The 13,666-nt window shown below is 42.4% G+C and overlaps 1 protein-coding gene across 1 annotated transcript; it reads left to right on the forward strand.

Annotated features, from left to right (window-relative positions):
* The first annotated feature begins 313 nt into the window (after positions 1–313).
* On the forward strand, positions 314–5,321 carry LOC101433873 (protein FAM170A). Its single transcript, XM_071219063.1, has 3 exons — positions 314–527; positions 3,227–3,370; positions 4,536–5,321. The coding sequence occupies exons 1-3, from the start codon at positions 458–460 to the stop codon at positions 5,303–5,305; spliced, it is 984 nt and encodes a 327-aa protein (XP_071075164.1). The 5' UTR covers positions 314–457; the 3' UTR covers positions 5,306–5,321.
* The last annotated feature ends 8,345 nt before the right edge of the window (positions 5,322–13,666 follow it).

Raw genomic sequence — 13,666 nt, forward strand, 5'->3', positions numbered from 1 at the left:
GTTTCAATAAGGGAGAAAATAAATAAATAAAACATAAACAGCCTAACTTGTCAAAATATCCTACCACATTTGAAAGACATGAAAGTTGAGTTCATTGGAGAGTTTCCATTGGGAAAAAGAAATTGCTCTTTAAAATGAGGTCTCTTCAGTTGTAGAGACTGTTTTGGACCAAGGTCCACAGAATGCTCTGATGTCATCCTTGAGGTCAGAGAATCCTGCAGTGGGTCTGGTAACCTTCGAACCTTAACAGCCCTGTGGTGGTGTGAGCACTGGGCACTGCTGCTAACTACTAAGTGGTTTGAATTCTCTAGGCCTTTAAGGGATTTGACTAGTTTCACTTGTATTGAATCATTTTAGATATTAGAGTCCCTGAGAGTCAAGAAGGACCAAACTGTAGGAAAAAGGGGGAGGGAGGTGGATATTAGGTATCTTCTAAAGGACTCCTTTAAGTGGTCCCATGAAACGCCGACAGAAGAGGAAACATCTGGAAAATGAAGAGTACCAGGAAACTGCTGAGAAGGGAGAAGGTAAGTGCTGGGCAACTTCTCTGGGGCACAAGGGTTGCTGGCCAGCCTGAGCCTTCTCTAGGAAGGTGGGATTGAGGAGAAGCGTCACCTGTGAGTAGGGAGGACAGAGACCTGGTATGGGTGGATGCTGCTTATCTGTCTTGAGGTACCAGTACTGGGAGGGCACAGAAAGATGCCTTAAACCCTGTTAGTCTGAGAACTACTCTCCTAGGGTGCCAGTGTCACAATAACAGCTTTTTGGAGTCCCCTCATTTTCTCTTATTCTACTTGGTCTTACCTTGGGGACACTGGGCAGTGTGTGAAGCATGCTGATAGATATCTCTTAGATGCATTATCCTTTTTACTGAAAAGGAAAGAGAAGCCTGATGAGGTGAAGGCCTTATCAAAAAACATCTTGATAAGTGAAGTGTTTGTTAGAAAGTAGAGTAAGAGATTTGTCTAGGGATGGGGTGATAATGAAAGTATGGGGATTTCATTCCACCAAGATGAAGAATTTACCAATTGATCTACTGACATTTGTGAATGCACAGGTGTGGGACTTCCCAGAGGAAAGCCAGGGGGAGGAGAAGGGCCTTACAGAGACCTTGATAGAGGGGGGCAAAATCTTGTCAGGGCCATGGTATGAGCCAAGACACAGAGTGTGGACCTGCTTTCCAGGCCACATGATAACCACATGCATTAAATGCAAGCAAGTAGCTTTCCTGAGAAGGAAAAATGTCACATGTAGTCACATTTAGGAGGCAGGGCAGAATGGAACCAACCTTCGAGATCCAGCTAGAGCTTCTGCCCCAAGTTAGAGCCCAGCAGGTTCCACCAGGCTGTAGAATGAGCCCTGGGAATGGAGGCCCATAGAATGAGGCAGATTTCTGACACAGGCTGGGACAGGAAGGAAATGAAATCATCACCCCCTTATACTTCAGAATATACTGTCTGTGTGGGAGGTTAGGAAGGGGGTAATGGGAAGGTTGGGGTTGGAGTCCATACCTGGTCAATAAATATGGAGTCTGTGTGGTAAAGCTCCTATTGCTGTGCCTGTACCAGGCACATTCAATACATGTAAGAGTGTATACAGAATACTCGCGAGATGTCTTCCCTGGAGCAGGTATCAATCATTCATATATGGTCTGGTACAGAAAAAGGTCACACATCTCTACATAAAACACACGTAGCACATATAGTTATATTTACACTCGACCCAAATACTACATTCTGTACACACCATGTGCATCATGGCCCTCTCTTCTCATACAAAACTCTGGATCTCTCTCTCTCACTGTCATCTCCATCTCCATCTTCCGCTCTATATGCATCTATCTCTAACTCTCCATCTAGCATCTATATAGTCATATATCTGTATTTCTCACACAAGCGTAGCTACCTTAAACAGCCTCTAAATATCTCTAGAAGAACCAGACACATGGCAAACCCACCACACCCATAACACAGTGTATGGTAATACCAGACCCACTTTGCATAAATCACAATTACACAGACTCACCATAACCCCCTTATTAGGGTTGTCAGATAACATGCAGGATGACCAGTTAAGTATGGATTTCAGATAAATGATGAATAATATTTTAGTATAAATAGGTTCCAAATATTGTATAAGACATGCTTACACTAAATTAAGTCTAAAATATTGCATGGGACATACATTAAAAATTTATTGTTTATCTGAAATTCATATTTAACTGGGCATCCTGTATTTTTTTTTTTTTTAAAGATTTATTTATTTTATTTAATTTCCCCCCCTCCCCTGGTTGTCTGTTCTTAGTGTCTGTTTGCTGCATCTTGTTTCTTTGTCCGCTTCTGTTGTCCTCAGCGGCACGGGAAGTGTGGGCGGCGCCTTTCCTGGGCAGGCTGCACTTTCTTTTCACGCTGGGCGGCTCCTCACGGGCGCACTCCTTGCGCGTGGGGCTCCCCCACGCGGGGGACACCCTTGCGTGGCACGGCACTCCTTGCGTGCATCAGCACTGCGCATGGGCCAGCTCCACATGGGCCAAGGAGGCCCGGGGTTTGAACCACGGACCTCCCATATGGTAGACGGACGCCCTAACCACTGGGCCAAAGTCCGTTTCCCCATCCTGTATTTTTATTTGCTAAATCTGACAACCCTACCCTTTGTATACTTACCACCTGCTGAGAAATTATATTCTTATTGTATTTTGTTTAGTGTCAGTCTTCTGCTAGTCGAATGGTAGCTACATGAGAAGAGGGACTTTGCTTTGCTCTTATTAGAACCTAGAATAGTGGAATGTTGTGTGGTGCACAACAGATGCTCACTAAATATTGAATAAATGAATGAATACACACCATTTAAGCACTAAGAGTTGCACAATTCCTGAGTTATAAATATGATTCATGCATAAAACTCCCCACAAAAGCAGACATGCACATTCACACTGTGTATATCATAACAGCTTATCCCAGGTTTTGCCGCCACACACCACTCTTATACTTCAGACATATTTACTGTCACCACACTGGCATACATTCCTACAAAGACACTAATAAAATGAGTGTTGCCTATAATTAAATACTGGAATATCCACCTGTAGCCAATGCTAAGCCCCAGGCAGGCACGAAAATTCACTGAGCTTAGCATGTGTCAGACACTCAGTATATATATATATTAAGTGATGAATGATGTACAAACATGCCCAATCCACCGTTTGTGTTTTTCATAGGTTTCCCAGGAATCTTGAAGTCACAAGAGAATGCCCCTCAGCCGGGACCCACTGGTGTGGCCAAAGGCTGGGGCCTAGGGCTAGGGGAGGTCTCCTCTGCCTCTGAAGATTACTTCTCTTGTGTTTCTTTTCCACACAAGCTCATCCACAGTGGTAAGGGTGTTGGGCAACTTGGGTGTGGGGTGGGAGGCATGAAGATCCAAGGGGAACCAAGTGGGAGGCTGAGGAGAAGTCGACAGTAATGAGGCTATCAGAGCACCGCAGAGGAGCCCAGCTCTTAGGAGTTCAGATATGAGCTCAATGCGAGAAAGCAAGAGTCCTGGCATGTCCAAGGTGGGGAGACAGGCCAAAGAGAGAAGGAGTCAGAAACGCTTGGGGCGTAGGGCAAAGGGACCGTGTGGGCTTTGCCTGCGCCTTTGCCTTCCAGAGAAGGGCAGAGTTCCTTAGCACAGCCCTCCAGCACTGCAGCAGGACTGCCAACCGAGGGCCACACACCTCTCACACCCACCCACACCCACCCACACTCCACGTGCATCATTCACTGGACACACACGAAACCTAAACATACAACCCATTTTACCATTTTCTCCTTTATCACAGCCCCCATTCTACAAGTAATACACCTATGATCTTTTTTTAAAAGATTTATTATTTACTGCCCCCCCAAGCCCTCCTCCCCCCTGTTGTTTGAGGTTGCTGTCTGCTCTCTGTGTCCTTTTGCTATGTGCTCTCTGTGTCTGCTTGTCTTCTCTTTAGGAGGAACTCGAAACTGAATCCGGGACTTCCCATTTGGAAGAGAGGTGCTCAATCACCTGAGCCACCTCAGCTCCCTGGTTTATTGCATCTCTCATTGTCTTTCCTCTTTGTGTCTCTTTTGTTGGGTCATCTTGTTGCACCAGCTTGCTGTGCCTCCCTGCTGTGCCCAGCTCGCCTTCTCCAGGAGGCACTGGGAACCAAACCTGGGTAGGTGGAAGCCCAACTGCTTGAGCCACATCCTATGATCTTATAAACCACCACAACCTTTTCATAGCCCACACTCCCCTCAAAGATTCCACGTACAATATATTCCTCATCACCACACTCGAAACACCTCTACATAGACACACCTCCAGTAGCCACACACACACACAAATTAAAAGCCTATGGATGATACCAGATGCACAATCCCATAAGATGAACAACAAATACCAAGCTGATTGCACAACTTCATCCCACCACCGTCCCTCTCCCTTCCACCACACATATTTGCACCTAAGTTCCCTTGGCTTCTGGCATTCTCAACTCATGTTCTTCTAATGTTTCTAATTTCCTTTCCCAGGAATCCGGAGATTACATCGAGACAGCCCCCGACCCAGATCACCCCTAGCCCACGTTCGGGAACGAGGGGAGATTTCGCTCCCCTCACAGCATGTTTCCTTGTCCTCCCCTTCATCGTATAAGACATGTGCATCTTCTCTTTGTGTAAACAAAGAAGAAAGGGGCATGAAAATATACTACATGCAGGTACAAATGAAAAAAGGTGTGGCTGTCTCCTTTGAGACAGAGGAAACCTCAGAGTCAGTACAAAAGCAGCTGAGGATGGAGGAAGTGACCATTCCTGAGGACGTGTGGGTAGGTACTCCCCCCTCCGATGTGTCCACCAGAAACCTCCTGTCTGACAGCGAGCCCAGCGGGGAAGAGAAAGAACACGAGGAAAGGGCAGAGTCAGATAGCCCACCAGGGTCACCTGCAGTCGAGGAGAGACCCCGGGCCAGGACACCTGACTGGCTGGTGACTATGGAGAATGGCTTCAGGTGCATGGCCTGCTGCCGTGTCTTCCCCACCTTGGAGATCCTCCAGGAGCATGTGCAGTACGGGATCAAGGAGGGCTTCAGCTGCCACGTCTTTCATCTCGCCATGGCTCAGCTGACAGGCAATGTGGACTCTGAGAGCATACAGGAGGAGGAAGAGGAGAAGGAGGAGGAGGAAGAGGAGCAAGAAGAAAATGAGGATGAGGACGAGCAGCCCACAGGGGAAGACCTTGGAATGCGGAGACCCTGGAGCCAATGTCCAGGCTGTGTGTTTCATTCTCCAAAGGACAGGAAGTGAGCAGGGGCTGGGTCTGCGGAGGGAGCTGTGCCTTCTCCACGCCAGTACTGTCTCTCCAACCCAGGCTCTTGCCTCCATAAGGGAGAGTTGGTGGCCTTATTATCTCAGGGAACAACTGAAGGGGGGATAACTTTCTTCTTGCCCAGGCATCTAATAAAGTCATTACTGTAAGTCGGAATTTGTCCTGAGCTTTCCAGCTCCTGCAGGAAGTTCTGAGAATGTCCAAGGGCTAACAGAATAGCACTTCCTCATCACTAAAAAGTGTCTTTCTCTGTTTTGGTCTGTGCACAGCAATTGAGACTCGTGGGTCAGAATATTCCAGACGATGGTGTAGCCTTCTCTTGGGAGAGGTAAGGTCTGAAGCTCATATAGTTTTCTGAGCCTACTCCATGAGACTCAGCAGGATCTCTGGGAAGGGGCTTCAGAGATGGGCTGGGTTACCTGGTTGCTCTGCAGCTGTAGCTGCTTCTGATAAACCCAGTGCTTCTGGGAATTGCTGTCCATTTACTTAAAGGAGAAGACTGTGAGTTTTGACTAGGTACATTCTCGGTGTTTCCATGATTGATCTAAACTCTGAGGAAATATTGCCAGCAACCCCTATGGACAGAGAGAGCTCAGCACAACTTCCAGGGTCAGGGCTGCCCTGAAGAGAGCCCAGGAGGCCTAGCAGGATCAGAGTTTTGGGGTTTAAGTGGCTTCAGTCTGAGCTGACATCTCAGCCTTCTTAGGGAAAGGGAAAGGTGGAGAAGGACCAACATGGAACTGAGATCCCAAGATACATGGAAATTTCCAGAACCTTCTTTTGGCTGTAGTTGATCTGGGGACAAACACCATTGTGTGTGGCTCTGGGATTTAGAAGGGTAATTCTAACTAGCATAACCGAGAGCACTTCTTGTTACTTCCTGTTCATTTGTTTTCTCTCTTCCAGGGATAAGAAAGGGTATGGAGATAGCAGTAGACAGATTGCCAATGGTATGAAGGAAGATGAAGAAATGAGCACCCAGCCTAACATAAATATCACAAGAAATAAAAACTCTTTTCCTAACCATGCCTGGATTTGTTAGTTATTTACTTATGTACTTATTTTAATCCATCCATTCATCTGTTATCTTAGTGGTACGTGAATGAGGTGTCACATCAGCACAAAGATATCCTCCAGCAGCAGTACCCAAACTCTCAGGATTGGTAGGCTTCTGTGTGAGTATTTCCCTAGGACTGGATATCACATTTTATATAGGCCATGATAAACTACACTCAGTTCAGATAAAGCAATTGAGGGCAGGGGCTGTGGAAATCATGTCCAATGGGTCACTGTCCAAAGCACCAAGAAGGTGTGGGTTGGAGAGAGGAAGCTTGAGAGGGCTGGAGGGAGGACTGTGTATCCTCCTTGTCCTAGAAGAGGGAATGTTAGTTGTGGCCTTGCAAAGAAATACCAGGACCAAAAGGGGAAATTTCCAAGCTTGTGGCTTTCATGGAATAGGTTCCATGGAACAGGAACCTCCAGAGATGGTGAGACCCCATCACAGCCCAGATGACCACAATCAGGAACCTGTGGACAAGATGACTGCATTAGGAATTTGAGCCAACGATCTCTGATATTTCCAGTTCTGACTATTTCAATTTCTTAATAAATTCTCAGTCTGGTCTCATGATTTTAGCCTTCTCACCTCTAATGCCCTTCATCCTCATACCCACTGGAACGAAATGTCTAGGAGGCCCTGAAGACTCATTTTGAAGCATAACTTGTTTTCCTAGTCTGAACAGGGGGCCAAGGCAGGCCAAAGAAGGATTAAGGGAATTAAAAGAAATAATCCGAAGTTCAGAGATGCTTTTCCCGTTTTAACAATATCTAGCTCCAGAGTTTCAAAGTGGATTTTTCGAGGGTCCGGAAAGGGTTTTATTGAATCAATAACAGCCCTGGTGATCCAGTATCATCCACATTATTTCATTGATAACAAACCCGTGAGGGGGCCTGTGAGCTTGAATAGAGAAAAAAATCAAGTTATTATCTTTATTTTCTCTGGCCTCTAACTGAAATATAGCATTTCCTTCAATTACAAATATATGCAATAAATTACAGTAGTATTCATTCAATGTCACACTACAGTTTTTGCATATTTCAAAAAATCGCTTATGCTAATTCATACTTTGCAATCACAGTAGTTGTTAGACCCGGTGCTAGTTGAGTGTCATAAAACTGGGGCTACATTCTGAAAAGGGGTCTGTGGTTTTCACCTGACTGGAAAAGGGGTCTGTGGAACAAAAAAACTTAAGAATCCCTTATCTACAGTGTACAATCAATGGCATTTGGTATGATCACAGAGTTGTGCATTCATCACTTTATCAATATTAGAGCCTTTTCATTACTCCAAAAAAAAAAAAAAAAGGAAAAATCAGAAAACAACAAAAACAAACAAATAAACCTCTCACTTCTTAGTTGTCACCTCTCAATCTCCCTATCCTTCCCCTGCCATACGTAACTGCTAATCTGTTTCTGTCCCTGGATTTTATTTGTATTTACATTTTGCTTAGAGTTAAACATTATGTAGTACTTTGTGCCTAGTTTCTTTTACTTAGCATGTTTCCTTTTTTTTTTTTACACCATTGATGGAAAATTATTTAATATACTCCTATATACTACTCTCTGTAATTTGTTTGGTTGTATTTTTGCCCAAATATCACCCTGGTATTAACCTCTTGTAATGTTAATGTACATTTGTTCTGTTTCAGAGAAAAACATTCTTATAAATGCAGTATTAACTGTATTTATTTTTCACAAGAAGATTCACTATGCTGCACAGTTCCATGTTTCAGTTTTTAGCTTTCCTTCTAGTGATATACATGTCCCTCGACTTTCTCTTTCAACCACTGTCATATCCATATGTTAGCACTATTGATTTTTAATCACTCATGTTTTAAAATAAATGTACTTAAAGCAATTAAATTTTAAACATACCATTTTAGTGGTATTCTACACATTTTGATATATTTCATTGCTATTATCTCTAAATGTTTTATAATTTCTATTATGATATTCTTGTTATTAATCATTTAGAAAAACATTTTACAGTGTTTCTCTTTCTTTGTCTTTCATACTCTTTTCCTCCACTTTTAATGAACAATTTCTAAATGAAATGCATCAGAGAATGTGGTCTTTAAAAACTTGTTAAAATTTCATTGTGATGTTGTACATAGCCAATTTAAAAAAATGTTTCATGTGTACTTGAAGGAAATACGTATTCTCTGTTGGACTCAAATTTCTGTATATATCTATTAGATCAAATTTGTTGATTTTGTTGAAAAATTTTTTTATTCTATTTGAGGTCTACTTGATTTGCCAGCTTCTGATAAAGGCTTTAAAAATATCCCACAATGATTGTGAATTTGTCAGTTTCTCCTTATAATTGTGCAGGGCTTGCTCATATGTTTTAAAGCTATATTTCTAGTTGCATACAAATTAAAGATTTGTACATTTTGTGTTGTATGTCCTTTACTGTTAAATCCTCTCCCAATGTAGTAGATTGAATTATGTACTCTGATTTAGACATGCTCTTAATCTTAATTCACATTCCTGTGGGTGTGAACCCATTGTAAACAGGATCTCTTAAAGATACTGTTTTTAGTTAAGGCAAGACCTGAGTGAATAACGCTGGGTCTTAATCCACATTACTGGAGGCCTTATAAGGAGAAAGAAACCGGAAACCAGAGTAAGAAAAAGCCATAGGGAGGAACCATAGGCCGGAAGTCAACAGAAGCCGGAAGTGAATGAACAGGGAAGAGAAAGGAAAGGATATACCTCATTATGGGAAGCAGGGATACCCCAAGCCATGGTACCCCAAAATGGGGGCAACCAGCCTAGGAATGTTACAGTTCTGGGGAGAGAGCACCTCCTTGGTGATGTCTCAAATTTGGACTTCTCCTAGCCTCAAAATTGTGAGTACAGAAATTCCCATTGTTTAAGCCCACCTCTTATGTGGTATTAATCTAAGACATCCACTTTATACCTATTAATGTTTTTTTTTTGCTTTAAATTCTACTTGGTTTGATAATAATATGCAACTTTTCAATGTTTTTTCTGTTTCTATTTTGTTTCTTCTAATTAAACGTCTAATCTGTTTTTTATTTTTTTCCAATCTGATTTTAATAAGTGAGTTTACATTTACTTTGAGGACTGATTAATTTAGAATTATCTCTACCTCTCAATGTGTGTTCTTAGAATTGAGATAGGAACTATAGTTTCCTAACAGAAATCTTTCCTGTTCTACTTTCTACTGGGGCTTCTGCTTTTGATATTCCAAAACCAAGAATTTTCCTTGTTTTCGCCTTCATTTCTGCTGTGTTTTTCTCTTCTTAATTCCATGAACTTTGATTGCCTAGCTGACTGGAGGGAAGAAATCCAGGGACAAAGAAAGATTGTAAAAAAATATTTCAGTTAGGCGGCACTCTTGGTCCAGTGGTTAGGGCATTCGTCTGCCACATGGGAGGTCCCCGGTTCAAACCCCGGGCCTCCTTGACCCGTGTGGAGCTGGCCCATGCGCAGTGCTGATGCGCGCAAGGAGTGCCCTGCCACTCAGGGGTGTCCCCCGCATTGGGGAGCCCCACACGCAAGGAGTGCGCCCTGTAAGGAGAGCCGCCTAGTGCGAAAGAAAGTGCAGCCTGCCCAGGAATAGTGCTGCACACAGGGAGAGCTGACGCAGCAAGATGACGCAACAAAAAGAAACACAGATTCCTGTGCCGCTGACAACAACAGAAGCGGACAAAGAAGATGCAGCGAATAGACACAGAGAACAGACAACCGGGGGAGGGGAGAGAAATAAATAAATCTTTAAAAAAATATATTTCAGTTAATTCTTCAAAATATTATCTAGCAACATATAATAAAGCTTTAGCAGCAATATAGGAATAGTGTTATTGTAAAAGTTTCAAATGATATGAAAGTGTATACATGTATACAAAGAAGATATTAATAAAAGTACCCCTCCATAATGCCTCACCCACTGCCAAGCCTTCTTACCACAGAGATTCTGCACAATAGCTGTTTGATGATTCATCTGCCAAAAACTTTGGTCCACAGGTTTACATACATAGATGTTTTACATAATATTTATAGCTTTATAAAGTGATTTGAATCATTAATGAACATTTTTGGTTGGAGATCTTTCAATGTCATTAATATATTTACTATGGAATATTAATATTCCATATTAATATAATATATATAAATATAGATATTTAATCTGGACATTTAATATATATTCTTTCCATTAACTTTTTTAGCAGGTGCATTTATTTACTTCTATGGACAAATTATAATATAGTTAATTGTTCTGCTACTTATGAAAAAGATAGCCTTCTCTTTGCAGTAGTCTTGGTAACTTCATTTATTAACCGGGTTGTTTATTTCTTCTAGGTAAATGGTGGTTATCAATACAGTCCAGTAAAATATTTTAAATTGCCTCCAGTTTTCCTCTCTCTGGATTACTGACATTTCAAACTCTGCATTTCAATTTTCTCTTCACACCTGGAATTTTATTGTGCTTGTTTTTCTACTTAAGGTTGAAAAACTACATAACAGATTTCTTTGGTTTTCCTTCTCCTTCCAAGTTACTGGATTTGACTGTGTCTTATGAATTAGTGAAAAATTTTAGTCTCTGAGTTAGGACATCAGGACCTTGCCCAAGTAAGTTATCCTCAGCTTCTTTCTCTGTTATCAAGAGGCTTGGACTAGATGACCTTAAAAATGCTGTGTTTCTTTGATTCACACACTTATCTGCCACTTGAGAAGAAGGTTCCTTTCTCCTGGAGTAGGAGCCCCATAGTAGTCAACATTTATTGAGTGGGATTTCTTTTAGCTTTGGTGCATAATTTAACTGATTTGTGCTCAGTTTGATACTGATATTTACTTTTATATATAGTTAGCTTTAAATACTTTATAGCTCTTTTTACTATTGAAAATTGAAATTTAATTCTTCCTACATTTTCTAATTTCTTATGCTGTTGTAGAGGAAACTGATTGATTTAAAAATTTTTGTTGATTTTATATCTGCCTTTTTCAACTCTTATTAGTTCTTACTAGTTTCTCTCTGGATTCTTTTGGGTGTCCTAGGCAAATAATAACATCAATAGCAAATAATGTTCCATAGACAACTTTAGTTCATTATGATGTACTTAATATATACTTTTAAGACACTTAATATCTTTTTTCATACTTTTAAAATACCTCCTCTTCAGATATAACCAAATCATGTATATTTTCATAGTTTTCTTGCATATGTGTTGCCATAAGCAATATATATATAATTGATTTGGTCTTTAAATATTTACATAATTATAATAATCTAACATTTTGTAACTTATTTTCTTTCAATTAATACTATGCTTTCAAGATTTATCCAAGTCAATTCATATAGTCCTGGGAATTTTATTTTAAACTGTTAAATAGTATTCCATTATATGAATGTACTGCCATTTGTTTTCTATTGAAATATCATCCGACAATTGTTTCCATACCTTCTCTAGAACAAACTGTGTCCTGTAGACCTCTCCTGAGAGTCAAGCAGTGCTAAGCTGTTTGAAGGATTGCTGCTTGCCTTTAGCCACTGCCAAGGGGTCACCTCCAGTCAGCATTTTGAAATACAGATGGAATGAGAACTTCCCTAAATGCTGGGGGAGATCCAAGGAGCTGCTAAGAAGGCAAGAGGTAAACACTAGCCATTCTGTCTGGGACTGAGGGAGTTTGGGCTAGCCTGAGTGCGGCTGGGGCGGCTTGCACCCCGACGCTGACGGGGGGGTTTGGAGGGGTCAGCTGGCTGCAAAGGCGTCTGAGGCTGCGGCAGACAGCCTCAGAGGGGCTCTCAGGCGTGGAGGACGTGCGGCGAGGGGAGAAAGAATGCCGCGGAGACCAGGTCTGGTACGCAAGTCCGGTTTATTGCGGAAGGGGACATAGCTTTATAGGGTTAGGGACTGCGTGGAAGGATTTGATAGGTGCGGGCGGGTACTGCTTCCTGATAGGTGATTGTAAGCGGTTGCTAGGCAGAGGGCTGGCGGAGAGGTTTGGAATAGGAGAGGGGAAAGGGGGAGTGAGAGCTGGCCGGATGTTGGGCTAGGCGGGAGATAAAAAGGGGGAGGGCAGCACCAGCCAGCCGTTAGCAGCAAAGGCCTAGTCAGGCGTGGTCACCTTATCTAGGCCCAGTGGGCAGAGGCGGTATCACTTCTTGCCGCACCGTTTGCTACTGTGGCAAGCCGGGCGCCCTTCCTCCCACACCTGAGCTTCTCCAAGAGAAGCATGGAGGAGAGGAGACTCCAAAAACTGTAAGCAGGCAGGAGAGAAATCTTGGGGACTGAAGCTGTTATTGAGATATCTCTGTGAACTTTGAGGGTAATTAGAGTCCAGATACCCAGACCCTGCCTTCTGAAAACCTCTTTCCTAAATATGCTTGTAATTAAGGTAGTGGCAAGCACATACACACATTTGGCTTGGGCCGTCTTGTCACTGAGAAGATGCTTTATCAGTATCCTTCTTTCCCATACTCTTGTTTTCCATTATTTGGTCATTGACTTTGCTGTTCCACTGATTTGAACCATGATAGCTAGGAGGACAGGGACTAATGGCCCATCTTGCTATGTGGTATCAGACCATAGCTTGAGGGGAAGAGAGCAAATCAAACTAAAGCAAGAGGGCATTGAAAGCCAAAACTTGAGAGCTGAGGGTGTTTTCTCAATTCTCGAAGGATGAAATCCTGCTCCAATGCCCAAAGTATTTAATGAAGGTCTGTGTGCTTCCAAGACTCTCTATGGGACTGGGTTCACTCAGTCAAGGAGTCATGCACCTACATTATTTCATTGTTTGTCCTACTGCCAGCTTCTCTACCTCTGATATATTCTACACACTGACAGACTGCTCTTCTTCTGAAAACACTTTGACCTGTTACAGTTGTCTCATAAGCATGTAATGCCCCCTGCTTCAGTGCCCCTCTAAAAGACCATTGCAGTAGATTTATGCTTCACATCATATTGTCAACAATTTCTGATAAATTTTATCCACTTTATGCCATCATCTTTAAACATCAAGAATTCTTCTTAGGGAAGCATATATGGCTCAAGAAAATTGGACTCCTGCTTATCACATGGGAGGTCCATAGTTTGGTTCTCAGTGCCTCCTAAAGAAGACAGCAAGCTGGCACGATGGGCAGGCACAGCAAGCTGATACAACAAGATGGCACAAGAAGAGACACAAAAGGAAAACATAATGAAAGACAACAAAAGTAGGGAGCAGAGGTTCCTGGTGCCCCCTGAAGAAGACAAGCAAGACAGCAAGCTGACGCAACAAGATGATACAACAAGATGACACAACAAGAGACA

The sequence above is a fragment of the Dasypus novemcinctus genome, chromosome 2, assembly GCF_030445035.2.
Source record: "Dasypus novemcinctus isolate mDasNov1 chromosome 2, mDasNov1.1.hap2, whole genome shotgun sequence".
NCBI lineage: Eukaryota > Metazoa > Chordata > Mammalia > Cingulata > Dasypodidae > Dasypus > Dasypus novemcinctus.

What these genes read in the sequence shown, in the direction of transcription:
- LOC101433873 (XM_071219063.1), top strand. Translation starts at nt 458, where the DNA reads ATGAAACGCCGACAGAAGAGGAAACATCTGGAAAATGAAGAGTACCAG. An exon ending in AACTGCTGAGAAGGGAGAAG is followed by an intron (nt 528 to 3,226) that starts GTAAGTGCTGGG and finishes TAGGTTTCCCAG; the next exon opens with GAATCTTGAAGTCACAAGAG. An exon ending in ACACAAGCTCATCCACAGTG is followed by an intron (nt 3,371 to 4,535) that starts GTAAGGGTGTTG and finishes TTCCTTTCCCAG; the next exon opens with GAATCCGGAGATTACATCGA.